This window comes from Gopherus evgoodei, chromosome 17 (genome assembly GCF_007399415.2).
Source record: "Gopherus evgoodei ecotype Sinaloan lineage chromosome 17, rGopEvg1_v1.p, whole genome shotgun sequence".
NCBI lineage: Eukaryota > Metazoa > Chordata > Testudines > Testudinidae > Gopherus > Gopherus evgoodei.
Window position 1 is genome coordinate 1,652,590 of NC_044338.1, and position 20,748 is coordinate 1,673,337.

General features: G+C 53.2%; 2 protein-coding genes and 2 non-coding genes across 5 annotated transcripts; 3 read left to right on the forward strand and 1 right to left on the reverse strand.

Moving 5' to 3' along the window:
* On the reverse strand, positions 1-7,648 carry RAB34 (RAB34, member RAS oncogene family). Of its 2 annotated transcripts, none has more exons than XM_030536924.1 (7): positions 7,264-7,648; positions 5,042-5,139; positions 4,504-4,595; positions 2,591-2,659; positions 1,649-1,713; positions 591-642; positions 1-82 (listed from the first exon to the last, which is right to left on the reverse strand). In XM_030536924.1, exons 2-7 carry the CDS (start codon positions 5,096-5,098, stop codon positions 76-78), a joined length of 342 nt encoding a protein of 113 aa, XP_030392784.1. In that variant the 5' UTR covers positions 5,099-5,139; positions 7,264-7,648; the 3' UTR covers positions 1-75. The 2 variants fall into 2 exon arrangements, with proteins under 2 accessions (XP_030392784.1, XP_030392785.1); XM_030536925.1 differs by having other exon boundaries at positions 2,591-2,656; positions 7,264-7,643.
* A 3,320-nt stretch (positions 7,649-10,968) lies between these two features.
* Positions 10,969-15,358, forward strand: RPL23A (ribosomal protein L23a). Its single transcript, XM_030536780.1, has 5 exons — positions 10,969-11,076; positions 11,733-11,913; positions 13,214-13,390; positions 13,985-14,054; positions 15,293-15,358. Exons 1-5 carry the CDS (start codon positions 11,052-11,054, stop codon positions 15,305-15,307), a joined length of 468 nt encoding a protein of 155 aa, XP_030392640.1. The 5' UTR covers positions 10,969-11,051; the 3' UTR covers positions 15,308-15,358.
* LOC115636729 lies at positions 13,047-13,119 on the forward strand. Its single transcript, XR_003997026.1, has one exon. It is a non-coding gene; the product is annotated as a small nucleolar RNA Z17 (small nucleolar RNA).
* Positions 13,851-13,915, forward strand: LOC115636728. Its single transcript, XR_003997025.1, has one exon. It is a non-coding gene; the product is annotated as a small nucleolar RNA SNORD42 (small nucleolar RNA).
* Positions 15,359-20,748: the final 5,390 nt, after the last annotated feature.

The window sequence follows — 20,748 nt, forward strand, 5'->3', positions numbered from 1 at the left end:
ACTCAGATCCTTCTTCGAGCCCACCAGGAAGAGGATCACATTGGAGGGGTCGTTCTCCTTCAGGGCGTCGGCCAGTCACTGCCTGAATTGGGAGAGAGGCCATTAGCCGGGGAGGCAGGCAGGGCCCTGGGCTGTGAGACTTCCACAGAGACAGATGCCCACTCAGCCTGGCCCCAGGGATGGCAGCAAGCAGCCCCCCAGCTCAGCCCTACCCTCAGTCTCCACATGGCCCAGTGCCTGCACCCAACCCCGACACCCTGACCTACAGCCTGTCCCTTTATGCCTCGAATTCCCCACCACAGGCCCCAGCCCCCTGCATCTCCTCCAGCACCTCCCCCAGGCAGACATCTAGAAATCCCCACTTGTCAGTTACAAACCCCACTCCCCACCCTGCCCTTTGGTTCTGCTGGCTGCCATCCTCCCTCCCCTCTGTCCAGGCCCCCATGGCTGCCATCGCCCCCCACCCCCCCCCCACCCGCTCGCTTCTCCCCCAGGTCCCCACCCTACACTGCCGTCACCCCTGCCCCCGGAAGCCAGTCCCCCTCCCTGCAAGAAGAATCCCTTCACCCTCTGAGCTGGCGTTACCATACCTGGTGTGCGCTAGAGACGCCACGTCGTTCACATCGAACACAATCACTATCGCTGGGGGGAGAGCAAGAGGAGGTGAGAGATGGGGGCTCGGGGGAGCCCACAAACCCTGTGTGCTTGTTATTGAGAGCAAAAGCCTGTGCTTGGTGTAGGGCTGATAGTTCGCACTGGGCCTGCAGGGGCCAGATTGTTATGGAAGGGTGGTGTGTGTGTGATGGTAGGGCGTGTGTGTGTTATGATAGGGTTGCTGGCAGGGCGGCGTGTTTGTTATGGTAGGGCCGATTGTTACAGTAGAGTTGCTGGCAGGGCGGCATATTTGTGATGGTATGGCTGTGTGTGTGTTACGGTAGGGTTGCTGGAAGGGCCGCAGGTGTGTTATGGTAGGGTTGCCAGTAGGGCAGCATGTGTGTGATGGCAGGGCCGTGTGTTTGTTATGGTAGTGTTGCCGGCAGGGCGGCGTGTGTGTTACAGTAGGGTTGCCGGAAGGGCCGCACGTGTGTTACAGGAGGGTTGCCAGCAGGGTGGCGTGCATGTAATGGTAGAGTTGCCAGCAGGGCGGTGTGCGTGTTACGGTAGGGTTGCCCGCAGGGCGGCGTGCGTGTTACGGTAGGGTTGCCCGCAGGGCGGCGTGCGTGTTATGGGAGGGTTTGTTGCAGCGGGGTGGCATGCGTGTTACGGGAGGGTTTGCTGCAGCGGGGCGGCGTACGTGGTACGGGAGGGTTTGCTGCAGCGGGGCGGCGTGCGTGTTACAGGAGGGTTGCCGACAGGGTGGCGTGCGTGTTACGGGAGGGTTTGCTGCAGCGGGGCGTCGTGCGTGTTACGGGAGGGTTTGTTGCAGTGGGGCGGCGTGCGTGTTACGGGAGGGTTTGTTGCAGTGGGGCGGCGTGCGTGTTACAGGAGGGTTGCCAGCAGGGCGGCGTGCGTGTTACGGGAGGGTTTGTTGCAGCAGGGCGGCGTGCGTGTTGCAGCAGGGTTTGTTGCAGCAGGCTGTTCGTTTAGGACCGGGGTACAAGTCTCTGGCTCTCGGCACCCCGCACACTCCTGGACCCTGGCTCCTCACCTTGTGCTCCACGGTAGTAGGTGGATGCGATGCACTTGAACCTCTCCTGGCCAGCTGTGTCCCACCTGGGGGAGAGGGGGGCAGCGGGTTAGTGTGGCTGTGGCGGGAGGGCTCAGCAGCCTGGGGTGAGCCGGTACTCACAGCTGTAAGCTGAAGGGGACACCAAGCACCTCAAAGCGCTCCATCTCGAAGTCCACCCCGATGGTCGCCTTGTAGTTCTTATCGAATGTGTCCTTGCAGAACCTGTGGGGGAGACCCAGCCGGTGGAGCTGAGGGGTCAGCATACAAAGGGCCGGCCCCCTGGGGCTTCCTGCCAGGGAGGCAGGGACCTGCCACTGAAATGCAATCCCCTCTTGGGTGGGACACAGCAGCTGGGTACCAGCTGATCCCCAGTGAGATACCTGTTTGGGAGAGGAAGTGAAGGAACAGTCTGTGTCTAGCGAAATGCGAAGGGAGGATTCGGGGAGCCAGGCCCTGAGCAGCCCACGATGGGGTATTAGTTCTGTACTGACCAGGGGAAAACTGCTCAGCTGGATTCTCCTGGGACATCTCTCACCCAAACAATAAACAGCCCGAGCTCTGCATAGCCTCAGGAGGCCAGACCCTGAGCCTGCTCTTGGACAAGTCAACGCATTCCCAGCCAAACCTCCCTGAAAAGCCCCCTAAAGCAGCGCCAGGAGAAAATGGGAAGTGGGGACACCCCATAGCTCCGACTCAGGGGCTAGGGGGCCAGCCTGGGGATCAGGTATGTCTGGAACAGTCTATACCAGTGGGTGACTCCCCATAGCCCCGGAGAACAGGGACCGCGTTTCCTACATGTTTGGGCAGTGGGGCCTGGCCCTGAGATAATAAATGACGCTTCCCCGCTCCCAGAGAGGGGCCCTTTGCCCTTCCCGGGCCCTGGCAGCGCAGCCCCGCCCACCCCCAGTCAGCCCCACCTACCGGTTGATTAAGCAGGTCTTGCCCACTGACAGGTCTCCCACCACGATGATCTTGGAGATCTTAAACCTGCTGGGGAGAGCCGGGCATGTCAGCTGTGAGCTCCTGGCCCCCACCCAGGATGGGCCTCAGATCACTGCAGCAGGCAGTGCTAGCTCCCACAGCTGGGGGCCGGGCCAGCAGCCTCCCCCCAGGTGCCGTGGGACACTTTGGTGTCTCCAGTGGCTTGTACTCGCCGCCGTGCTGGGCTGGTGCTCCCAGGGCTCCCTGCCCGTTCCCAGTGCATGCCAGCTTCCCCTGGGGTAATGAGTGATCACCGGAGCAGCTGTCTCCTGGTAACCTCAGACACCCAGGCAGGCTCCTCCATCTGCTCAGGAAGCTAACGAGTCCAGGCAATTAGCCTCCTCCACATGTTTGTCAAAAGCAGCCTACTTGGAAACCTGAACCTCACCTTCCTCTCCCTGCCCCGCCGCTCCCCCTGCGCACCTTGTCCCGCTGCTCTCCCTGCACACCCCATTTCTTCCCCCATGCACCCCGTCCCACTAGTCCCCCCACTCACCCTGCCTCGCTGCTTCCCCCGCACACCCCACCCGCTGCTCCCCCCGTGCACCCCGCCCTGCCGCTCCCCCCATGCACCCTGCCCTGCCGCTCCCCCTGCGCACCCTGCCCTGCTGCTCCCCCCATGCACCCCACCCCACCGTTCCCCCCGTGCACCTTGCCCTGCTGCTCTCCCTGCGCACCCCGCCCCGCCGCTCCCCCTGCGCACCTTGTCCCGCTGCTCTCCCTGGACACCCCATTTCTTCCCCCATGCACCCCATCCCACTAGTCCCCCCAATCACCCTGCCCCGCTGCTTCCCCCGCACACCCCACCCGCCGCTCCCCCTGTGCACCCTGCCCTGCTGCTCCCCCTGTGCACCCCACTCCACTGCTCCTAGCCCTTTTGCTTTTACCGATCTGGACATTGGACCTGGCCGCAGCTTCCCACAGACTCCGTCCAACAGGAAGGCCAGATGAACGGCAGGCTCCAGAGCCACTTGCCCACGGCACGGCAGGCTGGGCACTTTGCAAGGGGACTTTAGGAGACTCCGAGTCGAGTCTTGGGGCAGCAGCAATGGGGAGCAACCCCTGGTCACAGAGTCGGGACCAGCACCGCAATGCTGGAGAACTGGCAGCGGCTAGCCTTCAGGCTCAGATGGTGCCCGTTGCACTGCCCGCTGTGCGGGGGAGCCATTGCATGGCATCTCCCCAGAGCCGCCCCCTGAGACCTCGAATCACCTCGAGCAGCAAGTCCAAATTACAGGCAAGGCGGTTGCTCTGCTCTGGGCCCCTCCTCCCAGCTGCTCACTGCCACAGGCTTGGGCACAGCCCTCCGAGCACGCAGCTCTGAGCTGGGCCTCCACTGCTGAGCCAGAGGGAGGCAAGGATGCACAGCGCTCTCTCTGCCTGGCTGCTCTGGCTCCTGGGGGATTTCAGGCCAACCCATCTCATTTCTCTGGGAATCAGCCCAGCGGAGAAGTGCTTCCCTGAGGCACTAGGAGTCTCAGTCCAAGGCAGGACCCCCACCTCCTTCCCAGCACATTCCTGCGATGTGAGTAAGCTCCAGCCACACTCCAGCACGCAGGGCTCTTAAAGAGACACTGCTCAGCCCTCCCTGGCTGCTGTGAAAAACCAAAGCAGCCTGATTCAGTTCCATTCCATTCAGAAAACTCCCCCAGCGCAGGGCTGCCCCTGGCATCAAACAGGGCTCGGGCCTGTGCTGGCTCAGGGCAGTCGTGATGAGTTCCTGGAACCAGTGGCCCAGGATCTGGGGAATGCTGCTGTCTGCCGGGAGTCCTTAAAGGGCGCTGTTCCTTCCTGGGAGGTGGGAGTTCCCCGGGGCGAGGGTTCTGTGTGCCCCGCGGCCCAGCCCGGCTTACCCCACTGTCCCCGTTCGCTGCTCCTGGCAGGCGCCGGTTACTTGGGGATGAAAGCTGGAGCGCGAATGGAGGGCGGCCTCTTTGTGAAAGCACTGAAATGGGAGCACAGACAGTGAGCTGGCAGCTCCTGGGAAGTGAGCCAGAGAGTCGGCAGTGCCTGCTAATGGCTCCCCAAAAGACAGCCCGAGGGGATGCCCGACCGGAAGGGCCAGTGCCCTGTGACTTCCCTAGCTCGATGGATGGCCTGGGGCAGGGACCACACACAGAGCATTCCCAGCTGAGGGGGAGGGAGCTGGCAGAGGAAATGCCAACAGCTTCTCTATAGCACCACCTCAGCCAGGCCAAGGACAAGCTGGGGAGAATCCGCTCAGCACCCCCAACAATCCCCCCAGCTTATGCTTCCCAGGTGCAGCAGAACCCGGAGAGCTTGGCTCCTCTCCTGGCTCTGATACTCTTCCACCGTTGGGCCCCCATGGGTATCCATCACCCTCCCCTGGCCCCATGCAAAGGCCCCGCCTTGAAGCACTGGCATGCTTACCTGAGGCAGCTCCGCAATGATCCGGTCCCTCCGGACGGGTGCTAGCACGCTCATCATTTGGAGCCCGACTTCACTGGGGAGAACCCAGGCACCCAAACCTAGCGGGGGAGAAGGTTTGATGGAGGTTTCTCTCCTCCCCATTTGCTGACTGCAGCTTTGAAACACCTCCTGTGGGATTCCAGCACAACGGGCAGGGAGAGGGGAGCTGGCAGCAAGTCCCCCAAGCCTGGCACTGCTGGGGCTGGCCTTCTGACCCTTCTCCTCGCCATGGGCACAGCCAACATATTCAGGGCAGCCCAGCCTTTGCCCAACCACAGCCAACTTGCCAGAAGCGCAGCACCACGTGGAGCAGATTGCAGCTGCCCTCCTATTTCCTGCAGAGGTGTGAGCAATGGAGAGTGGCGTGGGGATCGCTGGAGCAATGCACAGTGCGATCTCCAAGGCCAGCTGCACGGCCAGTTCCATGGCTTGATTGTGGTCTCTAGCAGCAGCATGCTGGCCACCTGCAGCCCTGGCTCTGGGCTGGTTTCTTTGCTATTCATTGTGGAGACCCTAGAGCCCCACAGTGTGCCTGGGGGACACTGCAGCATTGGCCAGTTCTGGCCAATCTGTGCCAGGCTATGGGGTGCCCACCAGGGAAAGAAAGTGCCCGAGCTGGCGGCAGGTGACAGCTGTGAATCTTGGCTTGAAGGGCAGGGAGAGTTGGGGCGGGGCAGGGAGCCTGGCCTACTCCAACGCTCTGTTGAAGGAAATCTTCCTGCCTGACTCAAGGAGCCACAGCGAGACATCAGGCTGGTGGAGAAGGGCCGTACCGGGAGTGTCTCCCAGAGCCTCTGCATGGACACTGCATTCCTGCCTGTGCCTCTGGTACTGAAGGGCCTTTCCTAGCACCTGGGGAGATTTCACCTGGGCCTCGGCCTGAGCTGCAGCTTCCCAGAGTGCCATGTGGTACAGAGAAGGGCTTGAAGCCATTCCCTGGCTCCCCAGACACAGCTCCTACTCTGGGTTCTGTGGCTACCTGCAGGGGTCCCTGGGCCAGCACAGCGGGTTGCTGACTGTGTGGCTCGTTGGACAGCATCCAAGGCAGAGCTCTCCTGCAGCTCCATCCTCACGGTTTGTTCTGCAGCCAACGCTCCTTGTCTGCTTTCTGGAGCATGACAATCGCTTGCTAGTTCACTCCAGCGCTGCCCGGAGAGAGGCCAGGCTAAATGGCTGGCTGGGGCCACCAAGAAGCCGGTCAGGGTTGTAATCATTCACAGCAGCGGCTTTCTTTGGTCTCGTTTCTCCTTCGGAGCCGTGTTGATGGGTGCACTAGAGAGGTGCAGCCGAACCTCGGCCTTATCAGGGAAGCCCCACAAGCTAGAAGGGGCTTGGCTCCCCAGCGGGCTTCAGACAAGCTGACGTGTGGGGCTGCACCTCTGCCCAGCTGGCCTGGCACAGTTCTCAGGGCCAGACTGAGCTAAGCACCAGCTTGGCAGGGCCTGGGCTAGCCCTACCCCCGCCGGGCGCTGTCTAGTCTGGACTGGCTACTGGGGGGGACGCTGCAGGCTACCCAGCTGGGGAAGGGGCCTTGAGGCCGGAGCCTCCTGGAACCCAGCACCCTGCAGTCACTACCCGGGGCTCCTGGGCACCCAGCCACAGGACTAGGAGGGATGCATCTGGCAAGGGGGCGGGCTCCCCAAGGGGCTCTGGCGGGGGCAGGACCCAACCCAGGAAGCCTCCCGACCCCCCTGCGCTCACTCACCCGCACCAGCGGCGCCTTCGGGCTGCGGGGAGCTCGGGGGCGGCTCCGGCGATGAGCTGCATTTCGGGGGAGGGGAAGGTAACCTGATCCCCGGAAATTCCAGGGGCTGCGCGGGCAGCGGCTCCGAGGCTGGGAGCGGGGCCGGGACACGTGGGGCCGGGGGAGAACCCGGGCAACGGGCACCGCGGCGCAAAATGCACCCCGGGTGCTGCACAGATACCCCGCTGGGCCGCCCCCGGGATGTCCCCTCTCCCCGCCGCCCCCCCCCAGGGGCCGGCCCGCCCCCCCGAGATGTCTCCTCTCCCTCCCTTTCCCCGCCGCCCCCCCTCGGGGCCGGGCCGCCCCCCCGGGATGTCCCCGCCGCCCCCCCCGGGGCCGGGCCGCCCCTTCTCCCCCCGGGATGCCGCGGAGCTGGCTCTTCCCGCCGGCTTCTGGCTGTAGCTAGTGCTGGGGCGGGGGCGCCCCGGCCCCTCCGTACCTTTCGCATGGGGGGCTCCGGCGGGGCTGGCAGGCGGCTGGGCTCCTTTCCGCGGCAGCTGCTCCTGGTGAATGACTCATAGGCTGAGGCTCTGGGGGGCGGGGGCAGGCAGAGCCCCCCGCACAGCATCCGGCCCGGTTCTCCGGCGGGACGTCCCGACCTCGCCCCTCCCGAGTACATGGGCAGCGGGCCCGTCTGTTCTCCCGGGCAGCCAGCGGGCTCCGGCTGCCAGCGCTGCAGAACAAGCGGCCGGAGCAGGGGCGAGTAAGAGCCGGCCAGAGAGGAGCCCTGGACGGGGAGGCAGCGCTGCCCTGCACAGCCCGGCTGCGATGGGAGAGGCTCCCAGGCGGCTGCGTGGCCGAGCCAGTGCTGCTCTCTGGGGGCAGCAGCCATCCAGGCCCCTGCTCAGGCCTCTGCTATTAGCCAAGATGTTCAGGGATGCACCCCCCCCCCCAATCCCTAACCCTGCCTGCTGGAAGTGCTGGAGCATAGCATCATAGAACACTAGGCTTGGAAGGGACCTCAGCAGGTATCAGTCCAACCTCCTGCTCAAAGCAGGACCAGCCCCAGCTAAATCATCCCAACCAGGGCTTTGTCAGGCCGTGCCTTAAAAACCTCTAAGGATGGAGATTCCAGCACCTCCCTAGGGAACCCATTCCAGTGCTTCACCACCCTCCTAGTGAAATAGTGTTTCCTAATATCCAACCTAGACCTCCCCCACCCACGGCTGGCGCTACCATTTAGGTAGCCTAGGCAATCGCCTAGGGCACCAGAATAAATGGTGGGCGCCATTTTGCCGGAGGGGGCGGCAGGCGGCTTCAGTGGAGCTGCTGCAGTGGTGCCTGCGGAGGGTCCGTTGGTCTGCAGCTCCAGTGGAGCTGCTGCAGTCATGCCTGCGGACGGTCGGATGCTCGCACGGCTCCGGTGGACCACCTGCAGGCACCACAGCGGCAGCTCCACCAGAGCCACGGAGCACCGGACCCTCCGCAGGCACCACTGCGGCAGCTCCACCGGAGCCGCAGGACCAGCCCGCAGGGTGGCGAAATTGCCGTCTGCCTAGGGCGCTCAAACCCCTAGCACCAGTCCTGCCCCCACTGCAACTTGAGACCATTGCTCCTTGTTCTGTCATCTGCCACCACTGAGAACAGCCTAGCTCCATGCTCTTTGGAACCCCCTTCAGGTAGCTGAAAGCAGCTATCAAATCCCTCCTCATTCTTCTCTTCTGCAGACTAAAGAAACCCAGTTCCCCCAGCCTCTCCTCTTTTATTGAGTGATGACAGGGGATGAATCACTCAATAAATTGCCATGTTCTGTTCACTCCCTCTGAAGCAATGTCAACTTGTATCTTATTATATTTAAAAAATATTTGTATTAACACTTTTAATTATTAGATGTACTGAATTTCAATATGTGATTAGAAATGTCACTACCCCATATACCATTCATTTGTAACCTGTTTTGGAACTCCTGGATGGAAGGTGTTTAATAAGATACAAAATATTAAACTATGAATTAGGTCTGTCAAGCTATTAAAATTAATCACAATTAAAAAAATTAATTGTGATTAATTGCATGATTAATCATGCTGTTAAACAATAACAGAATACCATTTATTTAAGTATTTTGGATGTTTTCTACATTTTCAAATATATTTATGTCAATTACAACACAGAAAACAAAGCGTACAGTGCTCACTTTATATTTATTTTTATTACAAATATTTGCACTGTAAAAAACAAAAGAAATAGTATTTTTTCAATTCACCTCATAGAAGTACTGTAGTGCAGTCTCTTTATCATGAAAGTTGAACTTACAAATGTATAATTATGTACAAAAAATAACTGCATTCAAAAATAAAACAATGTAAAACTTTAGAAACTACAAGTCCACTCAGTCCTATTTCTTGTTCAGCCATTCGCTAAAGACAAACAAGTTTGTTTACATTTACAGGAGATAATGCTGCCAGTTTCTTGTTTACGTCACCTGAAAATGAGAACAGATGTTCACAAGACATTGTAGCTGGCTTTGCAATAAATTTACATGTCTGATTTGCTAAAATTCATGTCTCTTTGTGCTTAAACCACCATTCAAGAGGATATGCATCCATGCTGATGACAGGTTCTGCTTGATAACCATCCAAAGCAGTGCAGACCAACGCATGTTCATTTTCATGATCTGAGTTACATGCCACCAGCAGAAGGTTGATTTTCTTTTTTTGGTAGTTCAGATTCTGTAATTTCCGCATCGGAGTGTTGTTCTTTTAAGACTTCTGAAAGCATGCTCCACACCTTGTCCCCCTCAGATTTTGGATGGCACTTCAGAGTCTTAAATCTTGGGTCCAGTGCTGTAGCTAATTTTAGAACTCTCACATCGATACCTTCTTTGCATTTTGTGAAATCTGCAGTGAAAGTATTCTTAACATGAACATGTGCTGGGTCATCATCCAAGACTGCTATAATAGGAAATATATGGCAGAATGCAGGAAAAACAGAACAGGAGACATACAATTCTCCCCCAAGGAGTTAAATCACAAATTTAATGAATGCATTTTTTTTTTTAACAAGCATCATCAGCATGGAAGCATGTCCTCTGGAATGGTGGCTGAAGCATGAAGTGTCATATGAATGTTTAGCATATCTGGCACATAAGTACTTTGCAAGGTTGGCTACAAAAGTGCCATGTGAATGCCCGTTCTCATTTTCTGGTGACATTGTAAAGAAGCAGGCAGCATTATAAGTTTAATAAGTTTAAGTTTAAATAAACGTGTTTGTCTGAGTGATTGGCTGAACAAGAAGTAGGACTGAGTGGCCTTGTAGGCTCTAAAGTTTTAAATTGTTTTGTTTTTGAGTGCAGTTATATAAAAAAAATCTAAATTTGTAAGTCACAATAAAGAGATTGCAGTACAGTAGTTGTATGAGGTGAATTGAAAAATACTATTTCTTTTATCATTTTAACATTGCAAATATTTATAATAAAAATAATATCAAGTGAGAGCTGTACAATTTGTATTCTGTGTTGCACCAGAAATCAATATATTTGAAAATGTAGAAAAACATCCAAAATATTTAATAAATTTCAATTGGTATTCTATTGTTTAACAGGTTTCAGAGTAGCAGCCATGTTAGTTTGTATCCACAAAAAGAACAGGAGTACTTGTGGCACCTTAGAGACTAACACATTTATTTCAGCATGAGCTTTCCTGGGCTACAGCTCACATCTTCAGATGCACAGAATGGAACACACAGACAGGAGATATTTATACATACAGAGAACATGAAAAGGTGGAAGTATGCATACCAACAGGAAGAGTCTAATCAGTTGAGATGAGCTATTATCATCAGGAGAAAAAAAACTTTTGAAGTGATAATTAAGATGACCCATAGAAGGTGTGAGGAGAACTTAACATAGGGAAATAGATTCAATTAGTGTAATGACCCAACCATTGTTTAACAGTGCAATTAATCCCAATTAAAAATTAATAATGATTTTTTGTTAATCAGGTGAGTTAACTGTGATTAATCAACAGCCCTACTATTAATTAACAAAATATTAATATTAATATTAATAAAACATTACAAACGCTGAGGTAATAAAAAACTATAACTCCCAATATGCACCACCCGCAGGTACTTTTCTGCGCATGCTCATGCCTACTCTGCCGTCTAGCTCTCGAACGAGAACTACCACTCCCGGCATGCCATGCGTGATCTCGCGTTGCTAGTGCCTACTCTCGTGAGAGAGGGCGGTATAAACCCGTGCGAGGCGGCCGCGCAGGCCCTTTTCCCAAGATGGCGCCGAAGGCGAAGAAGGAGGGTGAGGGGGGACCGCGGCCGCCTGGCTCTGCCGCTCCCTGCTGCGGGGCCTGCGCCCCACGTGCGCCTGGCCGGGGACCCCCGGGGCCGGGCCGGGCCGAGCGCGCAGTGCGGGGGGCTCCCGGCCAGGCCCAGCGCCCGCCCCCGGGGGGGTCCCTGGGAGCCTGGCGGCTCTGCCGCGGGGCCGGGCCCGGGCATCCCACGTGGCGAGGCAGCGCGGACTCGAGCGGGGCCCACGCGCGGCTCCCGCCGGGCAGCGCCGGCACCAGCGCCCACGCGCGGCGTGAGGGCGCCGTGACCGTCTCGCGTGCGGCTGAGGCACGTCACGATGCAGAATGAGGGGCGGCCCCGCCCCAGGTCTCCGTCTTGTCATTCCCAGGGCGGCCTCTTCTGATCGCTGCGGGGAGTGTGGTGTCTCGTGTCGCGCTAGCCACGCGGGTTAGTGTCACTGACTCTCCGCTCCTGCACTGAGCGGGGCTTCATTTCCACCCCAGGACCTGCCAAGGGTTCCTGTGTCTGAGGATGCGCCTAGTAGCCTGCCAATGTTCGGAATGTATCTTCAGCACCTGTGGGGATGGTGGGAGTGTAAAGTCCCTTCTTGTCAAGGCCAACAGACCTGCTGCTGCCAGCCTCCTCTAACCAGTCCTTTCTTTATAGCTGTCCCCACCAAGACAGAGGCGAAATCCAAGGCTCTGAAGGCTAAAAAGGCCGTTTTGAAAGGAGTCCACAGTCACAGGAAGAAGAAAATCAGGACATCTCCCACCTTCAGGAGGCCCAAAACTTTACGATTACGGAGACAGCCCAAATATCCTAGGAAGAGTGCTCCTCGGAGGAACAAGTATGTTGGTGTGGTCCATTTTCTTTAAAATCTGTTTCAGTATATCCAGTGAACGGTCTGGACACTCCCCCCCCCCATCTCCATCACACTTGAGTTTCTTCATCTAAAGCCAGCTTGGTTTTAGTCATAATCGTATCAAGTTTTTCTTTTTAAAAATACTTCACTTGTTAAATGTAACTTTATATTGGAGAATCATATGTAACATACAAGCTAGTAGTTTTAGGTTAAGTCTACACTAGAAAAGGTTGATTAGTTGCACCTATTGCAATTGCTGTTTATATGGCAAAAAAGTGAGTGAAATAAGCTATGCTGACAAAAGCACTTTTTGACTGGTATAACTTCATCCACACTAGGGTTTTTGCTGGTATAAAGATGTTGCAAAAAACTGAAGCAACATTGCAAACAGATTTCTAGTGTAGAACTGTGTCACGGAGTTCCTGGGCGATGCTTTGGAATGGCTCCCCACAAAGCCAGTTAGGACTTTGGGAAGCCTCCTTTCCTTGGAGCAGACTGTTTTTAGGGCAAGAAGCTTATACGGCTTTACCTTTCTGGGTTTGACCTTGGAGCATTTAGCATATGCCCCTCTGTGCGCTTTGTACAGCGAGTCTGCCCATGTGGGGTTCTGGGGAAGCCAGAGGGTCCTGTACCCCCACTTTGCAGTCAGATGTGACTTTTAGCCAGCCAGTAAAAGAGGGTTATTAGGTGACAGAAACACAGTTTAAAACAGTGTGTAGGTAGAGAGAACGGGACCCCACAGCTGGGTCCATTCTGGGGCCCAGTGACCAGACTACCTCATCTGCCCTCACTTCCTGTTCCCAGCCAGCTCCAAACTGAACCCCCCTCCAGCCCCTCTCTGCTGAGTTCCTTTCCTGGGCCAGGAGGTCTCCTGATCTTTGTTCTTCCACACCTTTAGCTATCACCTTGCAGGAGGGAAGGGCCTGGGCCATTAATTGCCAGGAGACAGAGTCTTGACCAGAAACTGAGGCACCCACACAGTATTCAGAGGAAACATTAAGAACAGTCCCACTTCTCATAAACTGGTCTCAGTGAATGGAAGAGCTGTGTTTTGGAAATTGAAATAACAATGTCTTGGCAGCTTTCTTAATGACTTGGCCTTTGTAATGGACGTTTGGGGTGCAAATGATGATTCCATGCGACCAAAGTCTGAGAGCTTGTGATTACACTCTTACTAGTGACTGATGTACCCTAAATGTTTCCTAGAGCTATAGTGTGAAGGAGCTTTCTCTAGCATACCTCACTGCTGCCAGTGTTACACAACTCAGATGCTTCTCCCATACAGGCTTGACCACTATGCCATTATCAAGTTCCCTCTGACCACAGAGTCAGCCATGAAGAAGATAGAGGATAACAACACCCTGGTCTTCATTGTAGATGTCAAGGCCAACAAACATCAGATCAAGCAGGCTGTCAAGAAACTGTATGATATTGACGTGGCCAAGGTCAACACATTGATCCGGTAAATGAAGCACTTGTGGGTGTAAGATGTTTCAAAGTGCCTTGGATGGTGTTTAAGCAGATAATTGATTTAAAAGTTTAAAAGCTTAAGGGAAAATTTACCTGGCTTGAGTGAAACTAGCAGGTGCGTGGAACTGGAACCCAGAAGACTAGCTGTGTGGGATGGGGGAAAGGTTCTAATGATATAGAGAAATCTGAATTTTCGGATTCATTCATATGCTTCCTCTCAGTGCTGTATATAAAGACAGTTATAGATGAGTGTTTGGTTTGTAGGTTATAGTGTGAGTTGCAGAGTTCAAGATCTGTCATGATTTTGTTGTACAGTCTTTGCTTTGAATCTGAGCATGTCATAGTGGAATGTAAATTGTAATCACTGGCTGAAAGCAGTAAGTACTGCAGTACTGACGTACCAGCCAGCTGATCTGAGCAGCTCTTTTGGGAGCAACAAAGGGAATTTCTTTGTGCAAATGATGGAAAACGACTTCAGCTGAGTTCAGTGATGTTTTCAAAGGAACCACTGATGCACAATGTGGTGATGCACAACTGGAAAAGAGATAAGGAGTTGTGGGTACTAATGCCTCATGCTTCATTGTAGGCCTGATGGTGAGAAGAAGGCTTACGTCCGTCTTGCTCCAGACTATGATGCATTGGATGTAGCCAACAAGGTGAGAATAGAGACTCTTGAATTTTCTCACTTTCATCTGCCCTCTACTCTAGACCATTTTGACATACAGCTGAGATCAGGGCTGTTATTCTCGGGGGCGCTGTGCTGAAGTAGGGCAGTAATTCCTACACTCCATGTGGAATTGAATTTCTCACAGATTCTTAGTAGAATTCTTAGTCATCACTGGGCTAGAGCCTTTAAAAGCCTTAAGCCTTTAGACTGTTTTTATACTAAAGTGGCTATTGACCCTGACCTTATATAAGAAATGACAGGAAGGGGAAGAGGTATCATAATTGAACAGTAATGTTATCGTTGGCTTCCATCAGAAATGTACTCATGCAGGGACGCTGGGATATTGATCAGCAGCTAGGAACAAATGGCTCTGGAGCAAATTCATGAGCTCTGCATGGCTGCAGACAAGCTCATAGCTGTCTCTTAGCTGAGGTGTAAAACCTTGTTGACACTTCTGTCATTAACCATTCAGTGGCACCCTTAAGAATGAAGGTATTGGTCATGCTCACAGCCCAACATTCTGCCTCCCTAATGTAACCAGCACTTTCAGCTGGAGAAGTAATTCCTCACTTACTCTCCAATAATGTTGCATAGAGGTTGCTGGCAAAGAATATATGTTTATTCCCTTTTCCTCCAAGGAGAGGGGCTGTATTGCAGCAGGGGTCAGTGATCATATGTAGTTGGTCTGGGAAATATTTTGGGATGACGCATGCTCTATAAATCTTCCTTACAGTCTCTTAACAGGGGAATGAATCTTTGCTCTATTCTAAAAGAGCTTCTCTGACACAACTTAAGCTGTCCAACGACTTGCCAGCTGTTGAGTAGAACATGCCAAAACACCACACATTATACAGATACTTCCGGCACTTGGTAGAATTTTTGTTGCTGGGCTGGGGGAAGAGCAGTTAGTCCTGACAGGATAGGAGCATGGTGCCCCTCAAACCAGCCTTGGGGCCTGCCACGAAAGTTTCTCTTAAACAGGATGGTCCGAAGTGGGGGTAACAGGCATTTTAGTAGGGCTGTTGTGCATCTTACTGTGCCAGGCTGTTCTGTGGTAAATATTCGTCTACTCGTGTGTGTTATAGGCAGGATTAGATGCTGCAGGAATAGCAGATGGGATGTTTGCATTGGACTACAGCTTTTGGGGGGAGATGGATTCATTGCCACTGTTCTACATCTTCATGTGGGCAGGGTTCAGGCTTTAACATTCCTTTTATTTCCTTTCAGATTGGAATAATCTAAAGGGTATCCACCAAGAGCTGGGCAGATGAGATAATAAACTTTGTAAAACCACTCGTGGGCTCTTGTGTTTTGTAACCGAGTGCTCTCTGGGAGACTTGGGGCACTTTGCACAATTTGAGTGGCTTGAAGCCTACATACAGACTGACTTTCATGCAACATTACTGAAGTGGAAGAATATAAATGTCACTTCAGAGGTGGTATAAGCAGCAAAGAATCCTGTGGCACCTTATAGACTGACAGATGTTTTGGAGCATGAGTTTTCGTGGGTGAAAACCCACTTCGTCAGATGCATGTAGTGGAAATTTCCAGGGGAGGTGGGACTGTAATGCTATCCCAGACACCTGCAGCATGACAGACTTCCCAGGAGCTAGTCTACAGGAATGTGGTGGTGAAGCACAGGAAGAGGTACAATGACATCTCAACCCCAGCTCATTATTCTCCTTGCAGGAGTCTTAAATCACTAGTATATTGTATTCAACATGCTGCTCTTGTCTTACCCTGGCTACTCTTGCAACACATTGGGGCTGCTTTAATTACACGGAGTTCAAATACCAATGGTGGCTGCTGCTGCTGTTTGCACTTTACCCCAGGCTCAGCCAGGCCCTGTTCAAAGTGCTCTGTGCTGTGTGTTTCATGGATCATGGCTTCATCCTTCTGCAGGTTGGTTTCATTTTTTTGCCGCCTGCTGCTGCCATTGTAGAACTCAATGGTTCTCAAACTATTGGACAGATGACCCCTTTCACACAGCAAGCTTCTGAGTGTGACCCCCCCTTATAAATTAAAAACACTTTTTTTATATATTTAACACAATTATAAATGCTGGAGGCAAAGTGCAGTTTGAGGTGGAGGCGGACAGCTTGCAACTCCCCCTGTAATAACCTCATGACCCCTGAGGGTCCTGACCCCCCGTTTGAGAATGCTTGGTGTAGCTACTTCACTGACTTCAAATGAGACCTTTGAGAAGTTCTCATGTTCAGTTCAGCTGGTTGCTCACAGGTGCCTTCCCCCTGTCTGGCTTAACTAGATACAGGTCTGTTGCATCTTAGGTGCATTTAACGTGTGATTTCAGCTTTATGCAGTTGGGGAAAAAAAAGGAAAAAACAACTTAAATACGGGGCTGTACATGGACTCTGTATGTATAAATGTCTCCTCTCTGTGTTCCATTCTATACAGCCGAAGAAGTGAGCTGTAGCCCCCAAAAGCTTATGCTGAAATAAATCTTAGTCTGTAAGGTGCCACAAGTACTCCTGTTCTTTTTGTGGGTACAGACTAACAGGGCTGCTACTCTGAAATTTAAATACTGTTTCTGTAGTGTGGGCGATTCCACCTGCCATTATACTCAATGTAATTTTGACTAGAGGTGATTTTCGCTTTGTGATGACTACGGAATGTAACCCCAGTGTAAGATGAGACAGACCTGTATTTTAGTGGTAAAAATAAAGGCAACTGAAGCAGATTCCAGCTGCTCATGTACTGTAGGGGTGGGAGCCATGAGGGGAACCAAGTTTGTTCAGTACTTGAGGTGTTGCTGCACAAGGGGTATTGCATACAAACCTGAGCCAAGGGTGAGAGGAGGGCAGTCTTCTGACAGTGACTGAAGGACAGAGACTTGTAAATAGGGGGCAAACGGATGTTGCCCTTGCAGGATCTCCTGTGGGAAGATGTCTTGAGGGATAGGCAATGGTATCAAAACCTCTCCTTAATTTTAAGGCTGCTGTAATTAGCCTCTGTTCACAATCTATTCATATGGCCATTGCTATAGCATGTAAGCATCTCTCACTCTAACCATATTTATTTTGTGTCATGCCTGTAAGAGTAATAACTTAACCCCACCTTTGAGCCAGGTGCCTGAGGACCAGAGCTCAGACTGGTAGGTCCTGCTTGTGATGCCTTCATCTTACAAACACCCTTCCTCATTCCTACTCTCAGCCTGAGTTGGCTCTTTCCAGCTACTCAGCTACAGATTCGCTAACAGTGCAATGCCCCTTTGATTACCAGCCCTTTCAAAATAAGGTTCATTTGGTTTTGTCTGGCACCAAGTGCGTGATCCCTGCTGCATTTCCCCTGAAATGCACTATTTAGGTTGTGCTAGCATTGAAGGCCTTAATTAGGTTTAAGGTGCTAATCAGGGAAGTCTAAAAACTAACTGCTGTTGCTAACTGGAAATGAGGGATTGCCATCAAAAGAAATCTTTAGTTGAAACCAGCTCTTCAAAGTGTTTGAGGAATAGGTAAGAATGTAGAGTGTTTACCTGTGGTAGGCAGGATGTGGATGCAAAGAACAGAGATGATTAGAAATATTCTTGCCTAACACACACCCCCTGTTATCAAGGGCTGGGGTACAGGATAGATGGGAGAGAGTGGCTGAAAGTCCTGGCCAACCAATGAATGATTATCCTCTGCCTTGTGAAGTCCCCCCCTGCAGTTGGATGCTGTTCTTCACTTCCTGCCCTAAAGTGCTGGGTATGGTGATGTTTGCATCCACTGTGGAGTGACTGGCACTTCAGCGAAGCAATGGTTTGTGTGTGAATGCTGACGCAAAAGTGCTGTGTGGATATAAGAGCTCTAAGGACTGTTGGGAAACATTGAGTTTTTTTGGGGCCAAGCTGGTGGTGTGAAACCTATTCTGATCTATCACTTAAGGCGCAGACAGATTTGCCACTTCAGGGGAGGTTTCATGCACTGGGATGCCTGTGAGCCTCAGGCAGTAGAACTGGATTTTCAGGGTAATTCACCCCAATGTGCCTCTGGCTGAGGCTTAGCAAATGACATCCTTTGACTTAAGTTATCCCCAAAGAGAAGTGTGGGTGTGCGGTGTTGGTTATATGGAAACGCAAGTGCTGCTGATGGAAACCATCTATTTGGTGTTGGTTATTACCCCAAGCCAGGGGGTGCAGCAGCACCCCTACATGGAAGTGGTTAATCCCTTTTTTGGTAGGAATGATTTGACATTTCTAGGGGAGAACACAGCTTGTAAGCAAGGCATGTTCTGCTGTGAGAGACAGAATGTTCCCCTCTACAGAGGACTGGCTGAACCTAGAGGGAAAGTTCTGCACAATGGAGAAGCTTCAAAACCAGCTGTCTACACTGACACACTTTAGCTGCCACTATGCTGTGCCTGGGAATACTAGTCATCCACCAGCAGTGGGGAAAGGACTTAGCTTTCGGGGTGAGGCATGAACATGGTACAGTGAGATGAGGAAGGCAGGTGCCAGACTCCAGGGAGAGCATTCCATGGGGCCTGACTGGAAGGTAAGGTGGAAGAGCATTAGCTGGGCATTGTGAGGAGAGCTTGGATTATAAGCTTCTCAGTTGTAGATTTTCTTCTGGTCCTGACAGCTCCCCAAGGCTGTGGGTGCCTTTGAGCCCAATGCACACAGGAGCCCCTTGGCTACCCTTGTCCTCACCTGTACTGTGAGTTCCTAGAGCTGACCCCCTGGAGCACTAGGTCTGCTCTTCAAAGGTGACTTGGCCAGGTGGCCACATTGGCCAGCCAGAGTCAGCTTCGTGCCTGAGCCTCATTCTCCACCAGGAGGGTTGGTGTGAATGCTCTGGTTTTAAGGAGGCTGGGCCAAAAGGCCTGTGACTCTATTTTCCTTTAGGGCTGAGTGATGCTAGGCTGTTCTGGGCTAGGCAAGGTGGATGGGATAAGAGCTGCTGGCCCTTCTGCTCGTGTCAGGTAGGCAGTCCCACTAGGCTGCTGGGGCTGGGCCTGCTGGGCCAGGCTGCTGCTGCATCATTTATTGCATTAACCCAGTTGAGTGCAGACTGTTGAGGAAGAACCAGGAGCCGCTGAGCAAACACTGGCTCAGGCTCCTGGGGCAGAAGCCATCTCTTAGCCATGGAGTTTGAGAATCCTGCCTCTGTGCACGCAGCACTGGCTGCTCTGCCCATGACTTCATGAAGCACAAACACCCAGCATGCACTGCACTGCCCACTTAGCGTGATGGCAGCGGGAGTTAGATATGACCTGTCATTCATTATACCCTAGTCCAATTGGCAGAGACAGGCATGTGACCAAAAAGTTTCTTGCTCTTGACTTCCAAGCTGCGTGTTCAGCTGCTGGCCAGCGCAGGGAGGAGAATGCAGAACAGAAGAGCCAGGCTGGCTTCCTTCATCCTCACCTTTTCCACAAGCCACGACAGCTGAGCTGCAGCTTCCTTGCCTGTCTCCCAGGGACACGCAGAAGCAGCTTGAAACAGCATCAGCCTGGGGCCTTCATTTGAGCAAAGCTTCTGTAGCCCAAGGAGGATCCTCACAAAGGAGAAGCAGGTATGTAGATGGGGCCAGGCCTTTTCTGACAGCAACTTAGGAACTGTCATGCGTTTGGGGCCGAGAGGAGGCAGCTGCATCTCATGTAATCGTCCATAGCACGGTGCCTCATTCAGCCCATAGGCCAGTGCCACTCTGACATAGCTGCTAGCTCCCTGCAGCTTGATTGCTGACCCCCTGGTTAACCTGGGCCTCGAGTGGATAACAGAGACCCTCTAGCAAAAGGCCCAGGGAGCCAGGGGGAGAATCCAAGCTTCATTTCCAGCAGGGCTGCTCACGTTGGGGCTGCTCTTGGGTCCCCCCAGTCCCTATTTGTACTGCAACACACCAAGCTACCTTCCCAGCCAGGCCAAAGATTTATTCTGGTAGGCGAGTGCATGGTCTCTCTGCAGGGGCCTGCACCAATTTGCCTCCCCGAAGCGATGTCCTTTCGCACAAGCTGCACATCCAAAGCCCTTCAATACGTTAGCATGGGTGCTGGAGCCCAGCAGCCTGTGTTTGCAAGCAGCCCTGGCTATTTCCAGCCAAGTTCTTACCCACCGCCCACCAGCATGACACCTGACCACATACACAGCTCCCTCTCTGCTCCAGAAATTAGCCCTGCCCTGTGTTACAGCTGCAGCAGCAGCCAGCTGCAAAGCAGTGGCACAGCAGCATGCTTTTGCCCTGGATGGATGCAGGAGGTAAGATGAGGGAATGCACCCAACTGTGCATGAGGCCTCTGGATAAAGGTAGGTCCCAGGCTCACCACTCCTGGATTAGACCATTGGAAAGGAGGCAGCTGCGCACACCCCATATCTGAACCAAGAACACTAAGGGGTAACTGAATTATTTTTAGATAAGCCTTGCAGCCCAGCCTACAGCATCCACCTCATTGCTTCGGGTGGAGTTGCAGTAGCATGGATGGAGCTGCCAGGCCAGTTTCTCAGCTCTGCGGCTTGCTGCATGGCCGCTCCGGTTGCTGTGCTAGCCTTTGTTCTGGCTGGGTTCTCCACAGGAAGAGCCAGGCACCTCTGCTTCACACCAAAGCAGGAATTAAGGCTTGTGAAGAGCCACCATCTAGGGCCGGTGTGAGCTCTGTGCCCTGCTGCGTCCTCTTTTCAGCAGAGTTCCTTGCATTCCAGAGCCCCAGTCCTCCCTGTCTGGCCTGTTCCTAGATAGCACCAGCAC